Raw genomic sequence first — 26,325 nt, forward strand, 5'->3', positions numbered from 1 at the left:
CCTTACTCAGGTTCTGCAAGATTCTTATACTTTAATCTCCAAATACGACTTCACAGTTCAAAATTTCAAAACATGAGGGGAACAAATCATTGTGTGTGGCAATGTTAGCCAAAGCAATAAAAAACAAAATTAGATGCGGAGGGTGTTCTGACGTTGAATTATCTGACTCAGGGTGTAATATAAATAGTTTTATGTCTTTTTGTCAGTACCACACGGATTACTATACACTTACAGTTAAGTTTTGAAGTCTAACTTTGTTCTTTCTCAAGATTGTTTTTGGCTATTTTGGGTTCCTTTAGATTCTTATGAATTTGGGATAAATTTCCTAAATCTGCCAAAAATGTCATTGAGATTATGTTAGACATTGTATTAAACCTGTAGGTTGCTTTAAGTAGCATTGACATTTTAACAACATTTAGTCTTTGAATCCAAGAGCACAGGATGCCTTTTCAGTGTTGGTGTCTTTTAAAAAATTTTGTAGCAATGATTTCTGGTTTTCGGTGTACAAGTTCCCCTCCACACACACTCTGAAAAATAATTTTTATTGAGATCCCACCAGCTGCACAATCTGCTCCTGACATTAGGCTCCTTCTTCCTTTGAGATTCTGTCTTTCTTAAGTGGTCCCATGAATGCTTCCTTTTCCTCCATTGTCTGGAAGCAACCCTGGCCAAACTGGGAAATGGTGTGGATAAACATCAGGTCGATCTTCTCCAGGGCCTACCGTTTGGTCTACACCAGCAAGGACTCGCGGAGGGTGAGCACTTGCTTCTCAGTTCCCACCACACAGCCTTTCAGCATGACGAAGTCGTTGGTCACTTCATTGTAGTGGACAAAGCCACCCAGAGGGTTGATGTCCTTGTCAGACAGATCATAATCGGTGGAGGCGTTCTTGATCAGTTTGCCGTCCTTGATGAGGCAGCCCTGGCCAATCCTGTAGATCTTCTTGTTGATCTCAGTGTGGTGGTTGTAGCCCTTCTGCCCAGCCTGGGCCATGGAGAAGGCCCCCTGGGCAGGATGCCACACCCCAATACAGGCCACCTGGTGCAGCCCTCGGTGGATCTTGCAGGGCAGCTTCTTGGTGTGCCAGCAGCTGGTGACCCCTTTGTAGCCTTTGCCCTTGGTTACCCCAATGACATCGACCATCTCGTCCTGTCCACACACCTGGCTCACAGAGACCTGCTGCTCCAGCTTCTCACGGGTCCAGTCCAATTTTTCAGCCACCATGCCTGTATCCACCTGGATCTCCATGCGGGGAGCCTTCTTCTGGCGCAGAGGAAACAAGCTCATCTGGGTGTGGGTGATGACGGGGATGACCTGGCAGTACTTCTTCATGCTGCTGAAGTCCTCCTCCAGCCGCTTCTTGCCATCGTCATCCTGCCACTCCTTGCAGTACTTGGTGAAGGCCTTCTTCTTAGATTTATTCCAGTTCTTATAGAAGCACCTGTTGCATTCATCACTGATGTGCTCGGCAAAGATGGTTTTGAAGGTGCAGAGGCCACAAGGGGCCTCCACGTAGCCCACGAGACCCACGATCACCATGGGCGGTGTCTCCACAATGGTCACAGCCTCCACAACTTCCTCCTTGTTCACCTTGGATCCTGGCCTATCCACCTCAGGCATGATGTGGGTCATGCCAGCCTTGTAGCCCAGGAAGGCTGTGAGGCGGACAGGCTTGGAGGAGCCATCCTTGGGGAAGCTCTTCACCTTCCCGCGGTGCCGGCTGCTGCGCTTCCGAGGCAAGAAGCCAGGGACCCATAATCGGTGGAGTGGGGAACTTCCATGAGACATCCCACCACCAAGCGCTGCCGGTAGAGCTCGGTGTACAAGTCTTTTACCTCCTCAGCTAAGTTTATTCCTAAGTATTTGCTTCATTTTGATACTATTGTAAATGAAATTGTTTTCTTTATTTCCTTTTGAATTTTTCATTGTGAATGAATAAAGAGGCAACTTATTTTTGTGTGTTGATTTTGTATCCTGAAACTTCACTAAATTATCAGTTCTAAGATATTTTGGTGTGGAATACTTAGCATTTTCTACATATAAAAATATTGTCTGTGAACAGATATAATTTCACTTCTCCCTTTCCAATTTGAATGTATTTTATTTCTTTTTTCTTGCCTAATTACTCTAACTAGGACTTCCAGAACTATGTTGAATGGAAGTGATGAAAGTAGCCCCCCTTGTCTTGTTACTGAGCTTAGAGGGAAACCTTTGTCTTTCACCAGTGAGTATGATGTTAGCTGTGGGCTTGTCGCACACGGCCTTTATTATGTTGAGGTAGTTAACTTTTATTTCCTGTCTGTTGAGTGTTTATGTCATTAAAAGGTGTTACATTTTGCCAAATGCCTTTAATGCATCAGTTGAGATGATGAGGGTCCTCCCCCCTTCATTCTGTTCATTCTGTTACACTGATTACCATTTGTGTGTTGAACCATCCTTGCATTCCAGAAATAACTCCCCGTTGGTCACAGTGTATAATCTTTTTAATGTGCTGCTAAATTCTGTCAGCTAGTATTTCCTTGAGGATTTTAGCTGCAACTTTTTTCAGGGATATTTGTCTGCTGTTTTCCTCTTTTGCAGTGTGCTTGTCAGGGTTTGGTAGCAGAGTGATGCTGATGTCATACGATGAGTTCGGAAATATTCCCTCCTTTTCAATTTTTTGGAAGCATTCGAGGGGGACTGGTGTTAATTCGGTGTGTTTCTAGGAATTTGATGTACAATTTGCTTATAGTACTCTCTTATCCTTTTTATATTTGTAAAGTTTATTGTAATGTCCCCTCTTTCATTTCTGATGTTAGCTTTTTTAGTTACTCTAGCTAAAGTTTTGTCAAGTTTGTTAATGTTTTTGAATAACCAACTCTTTGTTTCATTGATTTTTCTCTATTAGTTTTTTATTATCAATTTTGTTTATCTCAGTTCTAATTTTTATCATTTTATCCCCCTGCTAGCTTTGGGTTTACTTTCTTCTTCTTTTAAAGTTCTTTAAGGTGCTTAGATTGTTGTTTTGAGATTATTCTTTTTGTAAATATAAGCATTTACTGCTATAAATTACCCACTCAGCACTGCTTTTACTGAACCCCATAGATGTGGGCATGTGTTTTCATTTTCATTTGTTTTATAATATTTTCCAATTTGCCTTGTGATTTCATCATTGATCCAAAGGTTAAGAGTATGTTGTTTAATTTCCACATGTTTCAGGATTTTTTAGATTTCCTTCTATTGACTTCAAATTTTATTTCTTTGTTATCAAAATAGATACTTTGTGTAATTTCAGTCTGAAGTTCATTAAGACTTGTTTTTTGGCCTAACATATGGTCTGTCCTGGAGACTATACCATGTGCACTTGAGGAAAATTGTATTCTGCTGTATGTTAATATAGTATATAATATTATGCAGGTCCTCTATTTGTTTTTTATCTTCTTCATGGGTAGTCTATTATTATTTCTTTCTACATACTTATTTAGCATTGTATTATAGCACACAAAGCACTGATTTTACGAGGATTTTGTTTCACCTATCCCCACCTTTTTCCTCTTTGGCAACCATCAGCTTGTTCTCTTGATCTATGGTTCTCTTTCTGGTTCATTTTGCATATTCATTTGTTTTGTTTTAGATTTCACATGTAAGTGAGATCATATAGCATTTTTCTTTTTCTGTCTTATGTCTTAGCATAATACATTTTAGGTCCATCCATGTTTTTACAAATGGCAAGATTTCAGTCTTTTTTATGGCTGGTAATATTCCATTGTATGTAAATACCATATATTTTGTTATTGTTAAAAATGTAGTATATTTTATTTTACTTTTTGTTTTTCAATTACAGTTGACATTTAATATTATTTTACATTAGTTTCAGGTGTACAGCATAGTCATTACATAATTCTGTAATCTACAAAGTGATCTTCCTAATAATTCTAGTACCCACCTGGCACTATATATAATCATTACAATATTATTGATTATAATCCCATGCTGTACTTTACATTCCCATGACTTTTTTGTAACTACTAATTTGTACTTTGGAATCCCTTCACCTTCTTCTCCCAGCACCCGCCCCTACCAACCTTGCTCCCATCTGGCAACCCTCAGTTTGTTCTCTGTATCTATGACTCTGTTTCTGTGTTGCCTGTTTTGTTCATTCGATTCCACATGTAAGTAATGTCATGTGTTATTTCTCTTTCTCTGTATGACTTATTTCACTTAGCATAATACCCCCAGGTTAACCATGCTGTTGCAAATGGTACAAGTTCATTCTTTCTTATGGCCTGGTAACATTTCATTGTATATATGCACCACTTTATCGAACCATCTATTGATGGGCATTTGGGTTGCTTCCATATCTTGTTATTATAAATAATAGTACAATTAACATAAGTTTGCATATCTCTTTTTGAATTAGTGTTTTCAGTTTCTAAAAATATATATTCAAAAGTGGAATAGCTGGGTTATAAGGTAGTTTTATTTTTAGTTTTTTGAGGAATGTTGATACTGTTTTTGATAGTGGCTGTAACCATTTGCAGTCCCACCAATAGTGCACGACAACACTTGTTTTTGTTGATCTATTGATGCTATCCATTCTGACAGGTGTGACGTGGTCTCTCACTGTGGTTTTAATTTGCATTTTTCTGATGATTAGTGGTGTTTGGCATCTTTTCATATGCCTACCGGACAAAGAGGCCATCTGTATGTCATCTTTGGAGGAATGTCTATTCAAGTTCTCTGCTCATTTTTTAAATAAATCGTTTGGGTTTTTTGGTTTGAGTTGTATGAGTTCTTTGTGAATTTTGAATATTAACATCTTATCAAATGTATCATTGCTGAATATCTTCTCCCATTCAATAGGTTGTGTTTTGTTTTGCTGGTGGTTTCCTTTGCTGCAAAAAATCTTTTTAGTTTAATGTAGTTGCATTTGTTTCTATTTTCTTTTGTTTTCCTTGTTTGAAGAGGTATATCAGAAAAACATTACTAAGAGCAATGTCAGAGATTGTACTGCCTATGTTTTCTTCTAGAAGTTTTATGATTTCAAGTCTTATAATCCATTTTGAATTTATTCTTATTGACCATATAAGAAAGTGGTCTAGTTTCATTTTTTGCATGTAACTGTCCAATTTTCTCAACACCATTTATTGAATAGACTTTCTGTATCCCACTGTATTTTCTTGCCTCTTTTGTCATATTTTAATTGACCATATAGGCATGGAGTTGTTTCTGGGCTTTCTAATCTGTCTCACTGATTATGTGTCTTTTTTATGCCAGTACCATGCTGTTTGGATTACTGTAGACTTGTAGTATAGTTTGATATCAGGTAGCATGATACCACCCACTCTGTTTTTCTTTTACAAGATTGCTGTGGCTGTTTGTGGTCTTTTGTGGATCCATATAAAATGTTTTGGATTATTTGCTCTAGTTCTGTGAAAAATGCCATTGATATTTTGTTACCTATTGTGTTGAATCTATAGATTGCTTTGGGTAGCATGGTCATTTAATGATATTAATTCTTCCTCTCCATGAGCCATTGTATATGCTTCCATTTATTTGTATATTCTACAATTTTTTTTCAATATCTTATAGTTTTTCCAAGTCTAGGAGAATACCTCTTTGGTTAAATTCATTGTTAGGTATTTTTAATGTAATTGTAGTGGGATCATTTTCTTAGTTTCTCTTTCTAATAGTTCTTTATTGATGTACAAAAATACAACTCATTTCTGAATGTTATTTTATATTCTACTTTACTGAACTTATTAGTTTTAGTAGTTTTTGGTGGAATCTTTAGGGTTCTCTTTATAGTGTCATGCCATTGGCAAATAATGACAGTTTTACTTCTTTCCAATTTAATGCCTATTATTTCTTCTTGTTTGATTGCTGTGGCTATGACTTCCAGTACTATGTTGAATCCGAGAGGGGAAAGTGGACATCTCTATCTTATTCTTGATCTTAAGGGGAACACTTGTAATTTTTGCCCAATGAGTGTGATGCTGGCAGTGGGTTTGTCATATATAGCCTTTATTATGTGTAGGTATGTTTTTTATTCTCATTTAGCTGAGAGGTTTTTCTTTTTTTTAATTATAAATGGGTACTGAATTTTGTCAATTGCCTTTTCAGCATCAATTGCATGATTATATACTTTCTATCCTTTATTTTATTTGGTGGCTATGTTAATTGACTTTCAGATATTGAACCAACTTTGCATTCCAGGAACAAATTCTACTTAATCATGATGTGTGATCTTTTTACTGTATTGCTGAATTCAGTTTGGTAATATTTTTTTGAGAATTTTAGCATCTATGTTCATCATGGATATTGACCTATAATTTTCTCTCTTTGTAGTATCTTTATCTGGTTTTGGAATCAGGATAATGTTAGCCTTATAAAATGACCGTGAGCATCTTCTCTCCTTGAATTTTTTGAAATAACCTGAGAAGAATTGGTGTTAATTATTCTCAGAATGTTTGGTAAAATTGACCTGTGTAGCCATCTAGTCCAGGACTTGTTAGTTGGGAGTATTTTGCTTCCTGCTTCAATTTTATCAGTTGTAATTAATCTGTTCGGTGTTGCTCTTTCTTCTTGATTCAGTCTTAGAAGATTGTGTGTTTCTAGGAATTTATCCATTTTTTTTCAGGTTGTCCAATTTGTTGGCATGTAGTTGTTCATAGTGTTTTCTTATAATCCTTTGTATTTCTGTGGTGTCAGTTGTTACTGCTGTCACTTTTCTGTCATTTCTGATTTTATTTATTTGGGCCCTCTCTCTCTTTTTTAATTATGAGCCCGGTTAAAGGTCTATCAATATTGTTTATCTTATCAAAGAACCAGCTCTTGGTTTCATTGATCTTTTGTATTTTTTTAAACTCTATTTTCAAAAAATTTCTGCTCTGATCTTTATTATTTTCTTCCTTCTACTCACTTGCTCTTTTTTCTTTTTGTAGTTCCTTTAGGTGTAAGGTTAGATTGTTTATTTGAGATTTTTCTCATTTCTTGAGGTAGACCAGTATTGCTATGAATTTTCCTCTTAGGATAGTTTTCACTGTGTCCCACAGATTTTGGGTTGTTGCGTTTTCATTTTCATATGTCTCAAGGTATCTTTTTATTTCTTCTTAGATCTCATCGTTAACCCATTTATTGTTCAGTAACATGTTATTAAGCCCCCATATTTGTGTGTTTTGTTTTTTCTTGTAATTGATTTTTAGTCTCATACCATTGTGGTCAGAGAATGATTGGTATGATTTCAATGTTTTTACATTTGTTGAGACTTGTTTTGTGACCTAACCTGTTGTCTCTCCTGAAATATGTTCCATGTGCACTTCTGCAGCTTTGGGTGAAATGCTCTAAAAATAACAATCAAATCCACTTGATTGAATGTTTCATTTTAGACTGCTGATTCCTTGTTCACTTTCTGTCTAGAAGATCTATCCATTGATGTCAGTGGGGTGTTAAAGTCCCCTACTCTAACTGTATTACTGTAGATCTCACCCTTTATTCTCATCAATAATTGCTTTATGTATTTAGTTGTTCCTATGTTGGGTTTATAAATGTGTATAAGGGTTATTTTCTCTTCTTATATTGATCATTTATAATTATGTAATATCCTTGTAGTGTCTTAGTATAGCCTATTTTAAAAGTCTATTTTCTTTGATATAAGTATTGCTATTATAGCTTTTCTTTTAGTTTCCATTTGCATAAAATATCTTTTCTATCCCTTTACTTTTAGTCTGTGTGTATGTCTAAAGTGGGTCCCTTGTGGACAGCACATATGTGTGTGGGGATCTTGTTTTATTATCCAATTACTACCCTATGTCTTCTGATTGGAACATTTAATTCATTTATATGTAAAGTGATTATAGATTTCCTTATTGTACTTTTTCTCCATCATTATTTAGTCCTCTTACAGCCACTACCCGACACTGTTGTCCATGTCCATGAATCCTTTTCCCTTTTTGCTCAATCTCTCCATTCCCTAACCTCTTGCCCACACCACCATTAACTGTCATGCTGCTCTCCATCTATGAGTTTATCTCTATTTTGCTTATTACTTCAAACTTTCATTAGATTTCACATATGAGTGAAATCATATGCTATTTGTCTTTCTTTGACTGGCTTATTTCACTTAGCATAATGTTCTCCACGTCCATCCACACTGCTGCAAAGGGTAACGTTTTCTTCTTTTTTATGGCTGAGCAGTATTCCATTCTGTAAATGCACCATAGCTGTTTTATCCACTCATCTACTGATGGACACTTGGGCTGCTTTCATACCTTGGCTATTGTAAAGAATTCTGCAATGAACTTAAGGGTGCTTACATTCTTTTGAGTTAGTGTTTTGGGTTCCTTCAGATATATTCCCAGAAGTGGGATCACTGGGTCAAGAGGCAGATCAATTTTTAATTTTTTGAGGTATCTCCATACTGTTTACCAATCTGCATTCTCACCAACAGTGCAAAAGGGTTCTCCTTTCTCCTCATCCTCGCCAATACTTGTTGTTTATTGAATTATTGATGATAGCCATTCTGGAAGGAAAGAGATAATATCTCACTGTGGTTTTAATTGGCATTTCTGTGATGGTTAGTGACATGGAGCATCTGTTCATGTCTATTGGCCATCTGTATGTCATCTTTGGAGAAGTGTCTATTCAAGTCCTTTGCCCATGTTTTTAATTGGATTGTTTCCTTTTTTTGGTGTTGAATTTTGTAAGTTATTTATAAATTTTGGGCATTAACTCCCTATCAAATGTATTGGTGAATATGTTCTCCTATTCTGTGAGTTGTCTTTTCATTTGTTGATATTTTTCTTTGCTGTGAAAACATCTTTTAGTTTGATATAGTCCCAGCTGTTTATTTTTCCTTTTGTCTCCCTTTCCTGAGGAGTTATATCTGATAAAATATTGCTATGAGCAATGTCCAAGATTTTGCTGCCTATGTTTTCTTCTACAGTTTTTATGGTTTGGGGTCTAACATGAAGTCTTTAATCCATTTTAAATTTATTCTTGTGTGTGGTGTAAGACAAAAAAGTGATTATTGATAGGTGCATACCTGTTGCCAGTTTAATTTTCATATTTATGGTCCTTTTTTTTCTCCCCAAAAGAGTTTTCTTTAACATTATTTGTAATCCTGGTTTGGTAGTGATAAACTCCTTTAGCTTTTTTTTTTTTTTGTATGGGAAGCTCTTTATTTCTTTTTTAATTTTAAATGATAGCCTTCCAAGTAAAGTAGTTGTGGTTATAGATACTTGCTTTTCATTACTTTGAATATTTTGTGCCAGTCCCTTCTGGTCTGAATGGTTTCTGTTGAGAAATCAGATGACAGTCTTATGGATGCTCCCTTGTAGGTAACTCTTTCTCTTGCTGCTTTTGAGATTCTCTTTGTCTTTAACCTTTGCTGTTTTAATTATGATGTGTCTTGGTGTGGACTTCTTTGGGGTCACCTTGCTTGGGACTCTCTGTGCTTTCTGGACTTGTGTGTCTTTTTCCTTCATCAGTTGATGGAAGTTTGCAATTACTATTTCTTCAAATAAGTTCTCAATCTCTTCTTTCTCATTCTCTTCTCTTTCTGGTACTCTTATGGTGTGGATAATGTTGCATTTGATGTTGTCCCAGAGGTCCCTTGTTCTATCCCCATAGGTTTGGTTTTTAAAAATATTTCTGCTGTTCTCAGTGGGTGTTTTCTGCTACCTTGTCTTTCAAATTACTGATTTGATTCTCTGCATCATCTAATCTGCTGTTGATTCCATCCTGTGGTTTGTTCATTTTAGTTACTGTATTCTTTATTTCTGACTCATTCTTTATAATGGTCTTCTTTAAATGTCCTTTTTTATGCTGTCGAAGTTCTCACTAAGTTCCTTGAGCATCCTTATAACCATTGTTTTACTCTGCACCAGGTAGATGGCTTGCCTCCATGTCATCTGTGTCACCACATTTGCTGACTCTGTGTTTTTATGTATTAGGTAGATCTGCTATTATTCAGTTTTGATAGCATTGCCTGTTGGTGTCCTGCTGGGCCTAATGGTGCAATCTCCCTTATCCCAAGAGCTGGGCACTCCAGGAATGTCCCTTGTGTGGATTATGGTTGTCCTGTTGTATTTGAGCCCTGATTGCTGTTGCCATGTCTGTGGGGTGGGGGTTTGACCCTCAGACTAGTTTGCTGGGATGATTGGCCACAACCACAAAGTACGAGCTGCTGGAGGAGAGGTGTGACTCCAGCAGGGTCTGGTGCCATCTGAGACCTGCCTTTTGGGTATGTTGCTTAGAAAGCAAAGCATGTCATATTCTGCTGTGGTGTGAAGCCAGCCACTGGGTGTGTTGGTTTATGGCCTCTTGGGAGGGACTTCTGTTCAGGTCAATGACCAACAATACTGTGATCCACCCTGGGTTACCTATTAGTATGTACAAAATGACCCACAGTTAGTAGCTGCCTGTGCTGGGTTTGGATGCCTGTGGGAGTGGCCAAGCTGTGTACTGAGGCTGGTTACCACCAGTACCTGGCCTGAGGCAGGTCAGCAAAAGGCCCAAGGCACCCCAGTAGCCACTGCCACCTGTCCAATAGGCTCAGGCACTGAAAGAGCCTTGGCAGTATATGAGATGTGTGAGGCAGGTTCTCAGGGAGTCAGCAGGTAAAGGTGAGTGGTGTTCACCAGGTAAATACAGATTCAAACTTGGTGCCAGTGCTGGGTCTGAGGCCACTCAGTGAGAGTCTCAGGGTACACTGAGGCCAGTGCCACCTGCCTGGGGCCTATATTTATGATGTATGTCTTTTGGTTGGAGAATTCAATCCACTTAGTTTTAAAGTAACTACTGATAAGGATTTGTTATTGCCATTTTCTTGTTTTCTGTATCTTACTGCTTTTTTTTGTCTCTGTCTTCCTTTGTGTTTAGTTGATCTTTTTTTAGTGACATATTTTGATTTCCTTCTCACTTTATTTTGTATTTTATAGGTACTTTCTTTTTGTTTACCATGAGTATTATTTATAACATCCTAATGTTACAACAATTTATTTGAAGCTGTTACCAACATAAAACTCTATTCCTTTGTATCCCTGCCTTGCTTTATTATTTATGTTGGAAATTAAATATTTATATAATGTGTGCCCATTAACATAGATATATGATTATTTTTGTGCATTTTCTTTTAAATCTGTAGAATAATAAAAATGGGGTATAAAACCAAATTGTGATAATAATCTTTTCTATATTTGTTCATGTACTTAAAAGAAAATTTTATATTTTTCTAACCTTTTCATGTACCTGTTGACCATTTGTATATCTTCTCTGGAAAAATATCTATTCAGATCATCTGTCCATTTTAAAATCAGATTATTTATTTCTTTTCCATTGAGTTGTATGAGTTCTTTATACACTTGGATATTAATCCTTTATTCAGTTATGATTTACAGATATTTCCTTTCATTCCATAGGTTGTCATTTTATTTTATTGCTAGTTTATTTTGTTGCACAAAGCCTTTTAGTCTGATGCAGTCTCACTTATTAATTTTTGCTGTTGTTGCTTGTACTTTTGCTTTCATATACAAAAATTAGTGCTAAGATTAATATCTAGGAGTGTTTTCTCTGTTTTTCTCCTAACAAATTTCTAGTTTTGGTTCTTATGCTTAAGTCTCTAATTCAGCTGAAGTTAATTTTTGTGAGTGGTTGTAAAATGGTGGGGGGGGGGGACTAATTTCATTCTTACACTTGTGGTTATCCAATTTCCCCAGCACCGTTTGTGAAATAATTCTCAGGTTTTTTGGTTCTACTGTGTTGCTGCAGTTCCTTAAGTGGACTGCAGACCCAGAGCTGGTTTTGACCACCGAGAGCTGTCTAATTGTTGATCTCAGTTGTGGGGATGGAGGGAGGCTGCGTTCTCCTATGTCACCATCATGGTGATGTCACCTCCCTATTTCTTTGTATGTCTTGTGATCTTTTATTGAAAATTGGGCATTTTGAAGAAACATCCACTTCTTATAGGCTGTATTGCCTGGGCCCATGAGGGAGAAGGTGCCCCTTAATCAGGCCAATGTGAAGGGTCAAGGTGTTCTTCTCTGGATGTGCTTTCTTTCCAGTAGTCTTGTCTCGTATACACAACTGCTTTTAGTTATCTTAATTTCCCTGAGTCTCATACCTGCTTCTCTTTGGTGCCCTAGATGCTCTGTTGTATTCTTTTACCTGCTCTCTCTTGCTCCCAGGTGTTCATGGTCTGCAGTTCCCTTGTAGTTGTTCACATGCCCAGGTGCCTACCCCTGCCACCCATGGCTTTCAACCTAATATCCAACCTATGCTGCCATTCACATCTGAGCTCTGGGTCAGGTACAACAGGAACTAGTCCCTTGGGCAGCCAACAGATAGGCTAGAATATTGCAAACAGTTTTCCCTTTCCTGCCACCCAGTGGGAGGGAACCAGGAATTTCATACCTCTTCCTGACCATGCCATGCCACGTCAGATGAGGTTGAATAAAAACACCTCCAAATCTCCTGCCATTTTGAATGTGGATTTTTCATGATTCAGATGTGCACTTGGTTGCCACAGATCCTTGACTAGTTTCCAGAGCCCCGCCAAAGCTATGTGAGTTGGTCTGTAATTGTTTCCTTGGGAAAATAAGGATTTGGAGCTTCCTATTCCACCATCTTGCTGACATCAGTTGAGAAATAGATTTTTAAGCACATGTGAAATATTTATAAACATGGGTTATATAAGTTCAAAAATCAGGTTTCAACAAATGTAAAAAAATAAGTATTACAGATATGGTTCTTGCTATAATTCAATTAAGGTTAGACTTAATCATATAAAGGAACTATTACAAATTTCAAATCTCACAACACTGTATCTTGGGGAAAAAAGAAATTAAACTTACTTTAAGAGTGAAAGTTGTGCTCTGACTGTTGTGGCTCAGTTGGTTGGGTGTTGTCCTGCAAAGCGAAAGTTCACTGGCTTGATTCTCGGCTAGGGCACGTGCCTGGGTTGCAAGAGGCAACTGATCAGTGTATCTCTCACACACTGATGTTTTTCTCCCTCTCTTTCTCCCTTCCTTCCCCTTTCTCTAAGAATAAATAAATCAAATCTGCATTAAAAAAGAATGAAAGTGGAATAAAGGCATTTCAATTTAAAAAGCAAAACAAGACCTGACTGGGGTGGCTCAGTGGGTTGGGCGTTGTCCCACAAGCCAAAAGGTTCTCCTTGCATTTGCGGCCGGGCACATGCCTGGGTTGTGGGCCTGGTACCCAGCTGGGGCTGTGAGAGTGGGAACAGATTGATGTTTCACTCCATATCAATGTTTCCCTCTCTCTTTCTCCTTTTCTTCTCCTTTCTCTAAAAATAAATAAAGTCTTTAAAAAAAGATATTTAAAAATAAAAAGCAAAACAAAATAAACAATTAAAAATATTTAGAATTTAATCACCACCACCACAACAAAGGACTATACACATAAAAGCTTGTGAATTATAGATAAAATGGGATTTAAAGGGAAATAATGGTCTTAAATGTCAATATTAGAAAATTAATGAGCCAAGCAACAGTACTTTAAATTCACTCCAGTGAGTTAAGCAATGCCCATTATACAATAGCTGTGCAAATACTTGTTGAATGAATTTAATTTAAAAGAATTAGAAAAGAATACAGAATAAACCGGAAGAAAATAGCAAAGAATGAAACAGATGTATTGAATAAAAAATAAACTATAATATAAGTCAACAAAGTCAATAGTTGGTTCTTTCAAAAGTCTAATTTCATAGACAAACCTGTGTGAAATGTGGCAGTCAAATTATATAAATATTACTTATTGTTTCCTGGTAGGCTGAATGAAAATGAGAGCCAGCATTTACCTTGGAATGTTTGTTTAAATGCCCAAATTCAAATGCTCATATGCTCAGACAGACTCCAGTTTACCATTCGATGGAAGAGGAGTCACAGAATTTGAATATCATGATAGGCTACTTGGACCACCTCCCAGCTGGTCTGTCTCCAATAGGACAGACCACGTGGGAATCCGTCATGAGCACAGAGCAGATACGTCCACGAGTTTATTGATGCAGCGTTTGGAGGTGGGGATTGAGGGCTTCAGAGTCCCAGACCCAGTTTGTTTGTCTTTTACGTTGGCCTCTATATGTCCTATAACAAAGTCATTGTGGTCAGCCCACCTCAGAAGGCTGTTGTAGCTGCACTTTGCAATGAGACTCACTTTGGTGGCTGGCGGCTGGGTGGTGGGCAGCAGAGAATTGTCAGCAGTGTCTGGAGAAGCAGCAGCATTTGTAGTAAAGACGCACAGGACACTCCCTCACAGCCCACAACAGGGCTCCTGACCACTCAGCATTGTTCCATGCCAGCACCTCTGGCTTTACTGATCTTGATTTGGTGTCCTGAGCAATCAGCTGTCATTTCCATTTTAACCTATTCTACTTTCCTGGGTATGCTTCCTAAATCCCTTAGTGTCATTCATTCATTCATTCATTCATTCATTTGACAAGTATTTATTGAACATCTACTCGCTGCCAGGTCTGCTCTGGACACGAAACACACTGTCTTCCTTGTTTGAAAGAAATATCTTTAATAGGATTACTTCCTGCCTCTGATCTGCAGCGTCAGTGTGCATCCATGCTTTTGCACTGGGCTTTTACATGGTGCCTGGGTTTGTCGTTCTGACCACTTTTTGCGTGCTAGTCTGCTGATATTGCTGATCACATTTCCTTCCCTGGAGCCCCAAGATTTCCAAGCAAAACAGAGCCTAGAGTCCAAAATATATACACAAACATGTGCCAAGTATGGCAGCAGAAACACGAAATAAACTGCAGCAGGGCTCGTCAGACCATGCAGCCCAGGAGAGACACCTGGGAAACGAAGAGCATCGGGTAGGATGACGGGCATGTCTGAGTGGAAGCTCAAATGCAGCCCCCTGTAGTAGGAGCCTGAGTTTCAACAGAGGTCGTTGTCATTAACCAGAAGATGGATTTCACCTGCATTGAGAGTGGACCAGCAGTATCAGTCTTTTCTGTTACTCTCACACATGAAGTTTCATTGTCAGATCAAATGTGAATGCCATAGTTGGCTCTGGTTTGAATTTCCATTATTATTAAAGCAGTGGTTCTCATGGTTTTTGGTCACCAACCCCCTTTTATACTCTTGAAGCATTGAGAACCCCCAAAACATTTTCATTTATGTGAATAATATCTACTAATATTTAGTGTAATAGAAACTAAAACTGAGACATTTAAAAAATTTACTTATAAATTAATTTAAAATAATAAATCCATTGCATGTGAAACATAAACTGTTTAATGAAAAAGCAATTGTATTTTTCAGAATGTTAGAAGAGTGCATTTTGTTTTAATGTCGGCTTAATAGAAAACAGCTGGATGCTGAACACAGCAGCAGTTATCAGTCTGTGGCCATATTCAGTGTTTGTAGCCTCTGAAACTCCCCTGTGTGCTCACAAGGGGAAGAAAGTGAATAAGGCAAATAACGTCTTCATATGATTATGAACACAGTTTTGCCTTTGTGGGCATCTTGAGAAGGTCCCAGACCACCCCCCCACCCCGCCCCGGGGGAACTTAGATCACACTCTGACGACAACTGTCCTAGAATCTCATGGCTGACAGAGTGTTTTCAGCCTGTGTTAATACGTCTTAAAATGTTCTACCCAAGTTCCAGTTGAAGAGAGGAACGCAAAAGCAGGGTTCTGGATGCAGCAGCTCACCATAGCAGGCAATTGCTTTGAATGTTATTTTGTATTAAAATTTAATTCCACAATATTTACATGTTTATTTTAATTTGGCCATTTCTTCCCTTATCATTGAAACACCTCCCAGAGGATGCCTTGTGTTCGTCCTGGGGTTTCCTATACTTCATGGCACACCGAATCCAGTGTGAGACATCAGGGACATTGAATGACATTGCGCTCTGGAAACTATTTAGCCCCATTTTATGGATTAGAAAGCTAGAGCCTAGAGAGGTTAACAGCTTTGTGGAAATAAGCAAAGATCCACTGAGTGAGAACAAGCAGAGGCTATTTATTGTGAGCTCAATGTAGCAAAGGAGTTGGCCGTCATCACATGCATTTTGGCAGAGACTCAATGGCAGGCAGAGGCGTGAGAAAGCTTTATAGTAAAGAAAGAGGTTTTCTGTTTGCCCTTGAGCGGAGAGCGCTGGCACGGGGAAGCTGGAGGTGGGCTAACCTCCAAAAAGTGGGACATCCAATGTGACTGGTTAGGGGTACACATTTGACTTTGGTTGGTCCTAAGTTGGAAACAGGTACAGAAATTAGGGCAATTAGATCCATTGTTCATCAAGTCTCGGCCTTTTGGAGCTGATTGTTTCAGGGGTTAGGGTTTGGCTTCTCGGACTATCACTCATGATACCAGTGTGACTTCCTACAAGCCTGACTCAGAGCAGGCTGGCTTCCTGGTCTGACTGCCGTAAAGGGTTGGTTTCCTGGGCAGGTTGCTGTAGGTTGTGGATCAGTTATGTTTTCATGTATGGTCTGGACGTTGTCTCTGTATATTCACTGTCTCAGTTTGCTACAGGTTATGGGGCCAGTCAGTGGAAGATCCAGGACTTGAACCAAGATTTTCCATTCCTAAGTTTTATTTGCTTTCCCATCCTCCAGACGGACTGCCTGGAATCCCAATAAAATAATTATCAACACTGTCTTCTACCCAAACATTGCCCTCATTTTTTTCAGTGACTTTCTGTTATATTTTAAATGTACCTGTTGACTACCTTAACTGAAACAGGATACATTTTTGGTGAGGCCAACTATCTTGATATTCTTAGGTAGATAGATTAAAATCCTCAGTCTGTACCTCCAGCAAAGTTTCTGTTCCTTTCCTCTCATCACTTACAATGCATAGGATGGCAGAGAGGGAGGTGGAATACACTGGCCCCAGGCGTGGTTCACAGAATATAAAGATTTGAATTAGTTGGGATGGTGCAGCATGGCCAGAAAATTCCTAAGAAGATGGAGGGCTGAAGAAAAGAGGTGTTCGTACCAGACCAGTCATCCAGGAGGCATCTGTGGGCTGGGGCATCAGCGGTGGTCTGTGAGCAGGATGCTGGTGAGCTCTTTCTTACCTTTAGGTGCAGCAGGTGGCGGAAAGCAGGAGTATGAATATTAAGTAATTAGTTGGCCATGAATGAATGGAGATGTTAATCAGGACAAGGTTTGGAAAACAATGATACTGTGGTAATTATCGGGGCTCACGCCTGCAAAGGGTTGGAGCCCAGGAAACCCTGGGGAGAGAGCCCTAAAGAGCCAGGGAGGGGACTGTCTCTTTTCTCATGTTGAGCGACACCACCCAGTGTTTGGAGTTACACAGTTCCCATTGATTGGGTGCTGGAACTTCAAATGGTGATGTAAAAGAGTGTTATCTGGGAAAAATTTTATTCAAGGTTTTCAGTACAATCTCCTAAACAATAAAGGTAATGAGGTGATTTATATCCTTGCAAAGAGAGTTCCCAAAATGCATTGACCTGCCTCATTATCCGTGGAGGGCAAGCATTAGCACGATGGCTCTCTCTGGGCTTTAGTGGGGCTCCGGGGCTGTAGGAGACCCACTGCCACCCATGAAAGGGGCAGTTGAGACATCTTCCTGGGAGCTGCTCCTTACAGTGTTCGCTTTTAAGTATTTTGGGGGTGCAACCAAAATGAAGTACACTCTGGTAGTTACAGTTCATAGCAGAAAGGAGGGACATGGAACCTCCCACTCTTTGCTGAGTCTGCTAAGAGATTTGTTCTTTTTCCTGATTGTCTCTTTCCCTGGACTCTATACTGCTTCCCACCTTCCTTTTCTAGACAGTCTTTAAGACAGGGTTGATCTATCACTTTCATTTGAAGCCAGAGCACTGAGTTAGCAGACACTGATTGTGCCAAAGGAACCACACACTTGAAGGTAAAATTTGATTCGTCTATTCAAAAACAAAGTAGAAGTGAAAGGGCCCAGTGGGGAGGTCCGCCCTGTAAACGTCTCTGTGGTTTTCTTGTTGGTCATAGAGGCTCATCCCTCTAAGCCACCACAAGTGACACTGAAGGAAGAGGAAGTAGAGGGCAGGGTACTTTGGAACCATAAACATGCTTATCCATGCCGACCAATGTTAGGGATCATGGTCTACTCAGATCAGAGTTCTCGTGTGGATTGGTTCTAACTGCAAGAACTAGGTGTGGTCAACCCAGAGTGAATGAATGAAAAATGAAGTGTAGAGCCAGGGCTTTGGCGGGGTAGGGGTGGGCTTCTAATAGGTTAAATGACAAAAATAAAATCAAATCACTCCAGCATTGTAAAAGATCCCATGTGCTGAACAGTTTAAAAAAATGGGGCAAGGGGTTTAAAGGGCCATGTACTTTATGTTTTCTGGTAGGAAACGGAAATGCTGTTTTTTTTTAAGATTTTCTTTATTTATTTTTAGAGAGGGAAGGGAGGGAGAAAGAAAGAGAGAGAGAGAAAGAGAAACATCAATGTGCAGTTGCTGGGGGCCGTGGCCTGCAACCCAGGCATGTGCCCTGACTGGGAATCGAACCTGTGATGCTTTGGTTCGCAGCCCGTGCTCAATCCACTGAGCTACGCCAGCTAGGGCATGAAATGCTGTTTTTTTTAAAGAACATTTGCAAAATCTTCTACTTCATACACAAAAGAAAACATCTCCCCAATAAAGTGAAAGGGTCATGGTCACAGTTGGTTATCCCAGGATGGCCTCCAATTTGTGCTTGAACGCCCTGTGCAATGAGCAGGTTCCAAAGTGAGACAGAGCACTGGCCCCAGGCATGCTGCAGAGCAGCCTCCCTGCCTGAGAACTGAGGCAAACTCCTTCTTGACTCTGAAGGTGTCCAGGCACCTTCTGAACATCTCAGAGGAACAAGAGTTTAGAGAGAAGAGCAATGAATCTTCACCAGGGACGAAGATGAGATTCTTGCTTCCAGTTTTCCCTTCTGATGTCTTTCATAGGTTTTCCATTGCCTATCAAAGGCAAAACTCTGTGTTCACAGCTTCTCTCCTGATGGTCCAATCTATGCTTCCAGAAGATTCATGTGCCATAGTTACCAACTCTCAGTGTTTGCCCTACCTGCCCAGCAACCCCCTCCACCTTGTTTCAACAGTAATGTGAAATAAGTGAAGAGCAACTAAAGGAGAACCACTAAAGGCTATTTATTTCGAGCTCCCTATAGCAACAGAGTCAGCCGCCATCAATTGCATTTTGGCAGAGACTCAAAGGCAGAAATAGAAGCAGGAAAGCTTTACAGTGGAAAAGGGAAAGCTTCCTGATGGGAGGGGTGGGCACGGGGAAGGGGTGGGTGGGCTGCCTCCAGGTGGCGTGTCCTGTGGAACTGTGTAGGGGGCACATTTGGCAATCCCCGCTTGGTATGAAGTTGAAGTAGGGGTAAAAATTAGGAAAGCGGTCAGTATTAACCCGGCCCTGGTCATTCGGGGCTGCTTGTTTCGGGTTGTTTGGCTTCCTAGGCTGTCACTAAAGATAGAACAGTCTGACCTCCTATAAGTTTGGCTGTCTTCCTGGCCTGATTATTGTAGACAAGGGGTTGGTTTCCTGGTATGGTTGCTACAGGTTGTGGGTCAGAGTCTTATTTTTCTATATGGTCTGGCCATTACCGACGTGTATATTCAGTCTCCTGGTGACAGGGTGACAACGGAGAACATGAGCTACATGGCTTTGTGAAAGGTGTCCCTGTCCCCTAAAGAGAGGCGCAGGAGAAAAGTTTGCGGTCTCCTTACTTACAGCTTCTTGGCCACGGTTGGTTGGAAAACTGGAGTACTTAGAAAAGGAACAGAAAAATGTATAATTGCTATTTCAGATATTGTAAAGCATTTCATTAAGTTTGCAAGTAGAAACAAAGTTTCCTTAAAAAGTGAGAAAATTTGCTAAATTTATGGAAAGAATAGGATTTAGGCTGAACTGAAAAGCTGAAGGAAAGAACTAGGTTTTCTGATCTGCAACTTTAATACACTGAATGTAATTTCTCAAAACCCAAGCAAATCTCTGGAGTTGCCTGGGGCAAAGACAGCCCTTCATGGACCCAACTCACACCTCCAGGGACCCCAGGAGTGGCTGGGCTGGACTGAGGGGGGCGGGGCGGGGGCAGGACCTAGGGTTCCTGCACAGGTTTTTTGTGCAGCGTGGGACTTTTTAACCTGTTGCATTTCTTTTATAATTATACACTTCTTTTATAACCCTTTTTTTTAAAAAAAGCGACATTTCTCTACAAAAAAAAAATCATGTTAACAGTGAGATACTGTGTAAGGAACCATCTAACATGGTACCGGGGGGCAGATAATACCAATTACAGTTGTTCCCCCTCATCTGCAAGGGGTACGTTCCAAAACCCCAGTAGGCACATGAAACCTTGGGTTGTATCAAACCCTGTGCATATATGCTATGTTTTTAGTACTGAACCTAATGTTTTTTCCTATACATATCTATGGTAAAGTTTAATTTATAAATTAGGCACAGTAAGAGATTAACAACAATAACAAAGAATCAAATAGAACAATTAATAAAGTACTGTAACAAGTAATGTGGCTATGGTCTCTCTCTCTCAGCAAACTAGCACAAGTTTGGTTTTCCTTGCTCACAATTGGATAGAAGATTCATTTTTACCATAGATTTGAGTAACCTCAGTGTACATTTTTTCCTTTCATTATTGAGAACCTTCCCCTTCGCATTGAAAGGAAGCACTTTAAGGATTCTCTTTGGCAAATGTGAATCTCCAGCATCACTCGGCTTGGGCTTTCAGTAAAACAAGGCTGAGCCGAGCTCAGGCACCGTGATGCCTCGGCATTTGATCTGGTAACCACGATGGCTACTCAGTGACTGATGGGTGGGCGGCGTGTATGGCATGGAGACACCGGACAGAGGAATGATTCATATCTGGGGCACACGATTTAAGTCTTATGAATTGTTTATTTCTGGAATTTTCCATTTAATGTTTTCAGACCACAGTTGGCTGTGGGTAACTGAAACCACGGAAAGTAAAACCGTGGATAAAGGGGAACCACTGTATTTAAGATTGCATCATTCCCCCGCATGAGGAGGGAGCACTCTGCTTAAGAATTGAACTACTAGTTGTCCCCCTGCTGGACTTAAAATGCTTGAAAGGAAGAATAACATTATTAGTACCAGTCCCAAAAGCATTATTTAGGGATCAGAAATAGCTTCTTCCTGCTTATTCAGTTATGGACTATGTTCAGTCATGGTTTTATGGAAGCCTAATAAAATTCAAGTTGGTCAAAAAAAAATATCAAAGGATGAAATGTTAAAATCTGGATTTTGTACTGTCTAGAATTTTTTTAAAAACTTAATTTTTGTAATGAGATCATCCTTTATATTCTATATTCTCCACAATTCCCCTCTCTGCACCCAGGGCCATGGCTGATCTGAACAGAACCTTTCTGAGACGCACAGAGACTGGCCCTCTCTGGTGACACTGACCCTGCAACCATGGCTGAGCGACCAGAAGGCCTCTTGATGCAGTTAGAGGAAGCACCGCCCCCGCCCCCGCCCCCGCCCAGCCCGTGCAGCTGCACACCGGTGCACCTGGCATGGGGGGCTGAGCTGGGCTGGTTCTCGCTCCCGCCTGGTCTCCAGGCTCGGTGCCTGGTGCAGGGTTCGGTCCCAATAACTGCATGCAGCAGCCCATCTGAGTCCCCACCCCCAACTTTTCTAGGAAAACCATGTTTTTTTAAAGGAAGCGTAGGCCATGAAAATACAGAATTTTAGATGCAATCTATATAAAAGTGCATATTTGTTATCTGAGTGATAATTGGTATATACATATATACATATATAGCAGGTATATACTGGCTCTCTTCAAACATTAAGACAATTAAAGAGAGTAAACCACAGTATTGTTTTTAAAATGATTTTATTAAAATGCTCATTATTATAAAAGGATATTAAAATGCACAGAGATCACAAAACATTACAAACTTTACATCCTTTGCCACAGTAAATGAAGAGCGCTATTAATATTTCAGTTCTACTTTAGTTAAGCTACTCATACACTTTAACTTATTACACATCTTCAAATACAATAGAAACACGACAAAATGGTACAAGAAGTGTTTCAGAAACAGCACATTCTGCTCCCCTACTGTGAATTAATGTTTTCTGAAACTCAAGATGCATATGCAACCAAAAGGGAAGGCTCTGGTGACAACCGTGTACAAAATGACTTTGTTTAGTTTTCAAACAAAAAATGACAGCTTTCCCCTTCTACTGACATAATTAAAATATGAGGGGTATTTAGAGAAAAAAAAGCCCCTGAGTGTTTTGGTCTAAGGCTTCACTCTATTAAAATTCACAGGCATTACAAAAGGGTATAACATAAAAATGTCTCTAGTGGTTGGCGCTGGGCAGGTGTGGGGCCCGATTTTCCCTTCATCGGCCACAACGTCCTTTTCCCCGGAGCACAGCCTGCATGCGCGGTGACAGGGCCGGCCCTGACTGCTGCAGGAGAGGCCCCACCCTTTCACCACCGACAGGTCAGCACTAGGCTGACTTGAACGGTGCCGTGTCACGGGTGACGCTCGGCCCCACCGCCGCTTAGCTGCTCGGGGAATACAGGCAGCGTCATACATCATCTGCTGCCTTGACAAGCGTGGGTTTTTCCCTCCCGTCCACAGCAGCTCACTTTAGACCATGAAGACAATATATGAAACGTGATTTATGAAAACATAAGTGCACAATTCTTTTAAAGTTTTATATACAAGGAGATAAGGCAAAAACATTTCCTTTCCCATGCTTCCATATGCAATGAGTAATTGCCAAGTTCAACAGTAGGAGACAGTCACTGAGTTCAGGGAAGAGCAGAGGTAATTGTAGAGGAAGCAACACCACTTCCAGGAGCAGCAGTGTCACAGGTGAGCAGTCAGACCTCACACAGCCTGTCATGAACACTTTCTGATGACATCGTCACCACTATCAAGAAAGTTAGTGAAATGTTCTTGCTCCATTGGGACAATCCAAAAGTGCAGATACTGCTCTGATGAACTGTACACAAATACTAGAGTTAGACTACTCTGTTATAACAAGCCTTAAACACTAAGCATGCTACCTTGTCTTTTGCTGCTGGGATTCGGAGCAGCTTGGCTCCTATGGCACCTGGGCATTCAGCAGCACCCCAGTGGGTGGCGGCCCGTCCAGCAAAAGCCCTGTGCCAGACGCCCTTTCCTGCACCCAGCACTCCTATCACCAGTCAAGGGTGAGGAGTGAGGGCCCCTCACCTTCTCTCGAGTTTCCCTGAGGGCCTAGCACCGGAAAGGCAGTAAAGCACTGTAAAGGCTGCTCAGCTGAACAAATCGAGGGCAAGATGGGCGTGGTCAGGAGCTCAGCAGGAAGTGACCTCCAGCTGATGGCACGGTTCGTGACCAAACCACATTTTTTCTTACCCTAAATGCCTGATTGGAATTAGGGAGGCGGGAAGTGCAAATCACATCCATTCTTGTCTTGATTGGGAATGATCAGGGTCCACTCCCATCTTTCCCTGCCCTCCCTACAGCGCTTCAGGGGCAAACATGCAATCACAAACAAGCTGCTGGGTCGGGACTAGGAGAGTGGGGCGTGCAAGGAGCTAGCTAGCAGGGCAGATGCATAGGTATGCTGACCGCAAGGACACGCAGAATGCCTGCCAAAAGGTGGGCCCCATACAGGGATGAAGTGTGGCTCCCCATTAGGGGACTTGGTGTTCCCTTGACCGTGGTGTCACGGTGGCTGTGCAGTGGGCCACACGCGTGGCGCCTGATCTGCAATGCTGTGCACACTGTGGCTCAGGAGTAAAGGGCAACTGGAGGGAAACTGATAGGCTTATCTTTTCCAGACCATTATGTTGATAGAAATGCAATTTTAATTACTTGATTTCATTTCTTTTTCAAGAAACTACACATCTTTACAAGAGGTAAATGAATTATCCTGATCAATGGGAGTCACAATTCTATTGAATCTGTAACTTCCCCCCTTTCATCATCCTACTCCCCGCAGAGCTGGGGAGCAGCCAACATTGATTGGCACAGAACATTCTAGGACTGCTCCTGGGAGATACAAGTGTCACTGTGGATCAGCACAACGCGATCCAGAAACTTGCTGTCTTCACTGCACTCCGTTCAGGGCGCTTCTTCGACATGGAAAGAGAGGCCGAAATGGAGATGACAGTGTTTCCTGTAGACTGAGGTTTCCTTTCCTGTGGGGATGTGATAATACACCTACATAGCATGAATTCTTGAGTCTGTTTGACACTTACTAGCTGAATTCTATGTTAGCGTTTTTTAATCATGCAAAATCTAGCATATCTTGTCTTTAATGATGACATGGAAAGGAAAGATGACTCTGGAACAGAGTTGGCAAAGTGAAAAAATGAAAAACTCCCTAAAAATCATCAAAGAAAAAGAATCCATTTTGCTTTAGGAGGGTGGTTTTAAGCATTTTCATTAGAAATTAATATTTTTTGACAGAACAAAGTTCTTTAAAGTGCTTCTCAGAACATAAGGCTCTTATTCTAATTTTGGTCGTAAATTGTTATCTATGGCTCCTGTTATGTTCTCAGCCAGGACCCGAATATTTTTGGTCACGTCTTTGAGGTGGTTCTCATGAAGAAGCTTTTGGGTTAGGTATTTTTCTCTCTTGATCTTGCTCTGTGTGCTTTTCGATACGTCTGGAATTGCATACGAAATGAAAAATTTCACAGAGTAGATGATATGCTGAAGGAGAGAAGAAGGAAAAAGTCAACCACAAAGGCACGGAGGGGAACACAGGATCTGCTACCTTTCTTTCTGCAGGTCACTATGGCAGGACACCTGGACCAGGCGGTGGGCATTCCACGTGTACATCTGGTCTCGCCCCTGTGAGGGGGCTGCCAAGGAGCTGTATGTTGTCCCTTTACCTGTTTCAGAATACTGTTTGATGTGCAGAAAAGAATGTGTCTAGTATCTGTAACACGCACCACAACACTAACAGAGCTGCAGTAGTGTTGCTGTAGTGCGTTCCTTTCTTGTCTCGCTCCCAAGCCTCTTCCCCAAAGGTAAACACTATCTGTGCAAGTATATCATTTTTTTACTTTTGAAAATTTAACAGATACATATATACCCAAATAATACATTGTTTAGTCTTGCTTGATTTGAGCTTTATAAATCTCATAGTATGATATTGTATACAGTGCTTTGAAAATTATTTTTTTATTCAAAACTCATTTCTAAGATTCATCCATGTTACAGTGTATAACCTATGCTCCGTTTTCACTTCTGTATAATATTCCACTGTTTGGATACACTATAAATTATTTGTTGCCCTACAAAGGTGTTGGGCTTGTTTCTAGACTTTGTATCAGAAACACTGATGTTGGGAATGTGCTTGGATCCTGGAGCATAACTGGGGAGGCTTCCCGAGGGCGTGCGCCTGGGAGTGGGGCTGCCGAGACCCCACGGCACGCGCTCGCTCCGCGCCACAAGAGGGCTGCAGGGCCTTCCCAAAGCGGCTGTCTGCCCCAGCTTACACCCCGCATGGTGGCTTCAGTTGTTCCACATCTTGTCTGCACTTGTTATCAGGCCTCTGTTTTCTTTAACCAACACAGTGATTATGGAATGGACTTTCATTTTGGTCTGTCTGTCTTTGCATTTCCCTGGTGACTAATGAGGTTGAACACCTTTTTATTTAATCACTGTTCAAAAATCTCTGACCTAGTAAGGGCACAGAGATAATATACAATAAACATAATTAAAGACAAACAAATTATACATGATATTAAAGAGTGGTAAGAGCTATGGGTAAAGAGTAAAGCGGGGTAAGAGTGAATCTGAGTGTAATGGTGGGAGGCATATTTTATGTAGATTTTATGTAGACTAGCTGGATATGCCTCACTGAGCAAAGAGTTTAATGAGGGAGGGGACAAGCCCTACAGATGTCAGGAGGAAAGACCTGTGGGCAAAGGGAATAGCCAGTGCAGAACTGCACAGTGGAGCCCGCGGGATGCGGTCCAGGAAGGGCAAGGCTGAAGTGAATGAGCAAGGAGGACAGGAGTGACAACAGGGAAGGAACAGAGTGTGGCTACGCTGCGTAAGGCCTTTGGTTTTCATTCTGAGTGAGACATGACGACAGTAAGGAGCCCAGTCAGGAGGCTGCTGGGCTAACTCAGGCAAAAAGATAATGGTGGCTTTGACTTGGGTGGTAGAGTTGGTAAGCAGAGTTGGTAAGAAGTGGTCATACTTGTGGTGTCTTTTCAAAGGAAAAGCCAACAGCAATGGATGTGGGGTAAATAGGGAAGAAACCGTAAAGAGGATTCCAAGAATTCTGGCCCCAGCAACTGGTGAGACAGAACTGCCATAATTCACGGCATAATGTCACTGTTCTGTGGACAGAACA

The 26,325-nt window shown here is 40.6% G+C and overlaps 2 protein-coding genes across 5 annotated transcripts in view; both read right to left on the reverse strand.

Moving 5' to 3' along the window:
• Nucleotides 1–580: 580 nt before the first annotated feature.
• LOC123812633 (60S ribosomal protein L3-like) lies at nucleotides 581–1,789 on the reverse strand. The gene is given in 1 exon segment (XM_045829416.1): nucleotides 581–1,789. A coding segment is annotated over 1 exon segment (1,209 nt).
• Nucleotides 1,790–21,821: 20,032 nt separating this feature from the next.
• The window catches only part of ANO6 (anoctamin 6), a 192,765-nt gene continuing 188,261 nt past the window's right edge, over nucleotides 21,822–26,325 (reverse strand). For all 4 annotated transcript variants that reach the window (XM_045829292.1, XM_045829293.1, XM_045829295.1 and 1 more), the window contains one exon: nucleotides 21,822–24,668. In XM_045829292.1, the coding sequence (XP_045685248.1) occupies nucleotides 24,462–24,668 (207 nt within the window). In that variant the 3' untranslated portion in view covers nucleotides 21,822–24,461. The remainder of the gene's footprint in view (nucleotides 24,669–26,325) is intronic.

Source organism: Phyllostomus hastatus, unplaced genomic scaffold, assembly GCF_019186645.2.
Source record: "Phyllostomus hastatus isolate PE091 unplaced genomic scaffold, TTU_PhHast_1.1 phas_scaffold_93, whole genome shotgun sequence".
Classification (NCBI taxonomy): domain Eukaryota; kingdom Metazoa; phylum Chordata; class Mammalia; order Chiroptera; family Phyllostomidae; genus Phyllostomus; species Phyllostomus hastatus.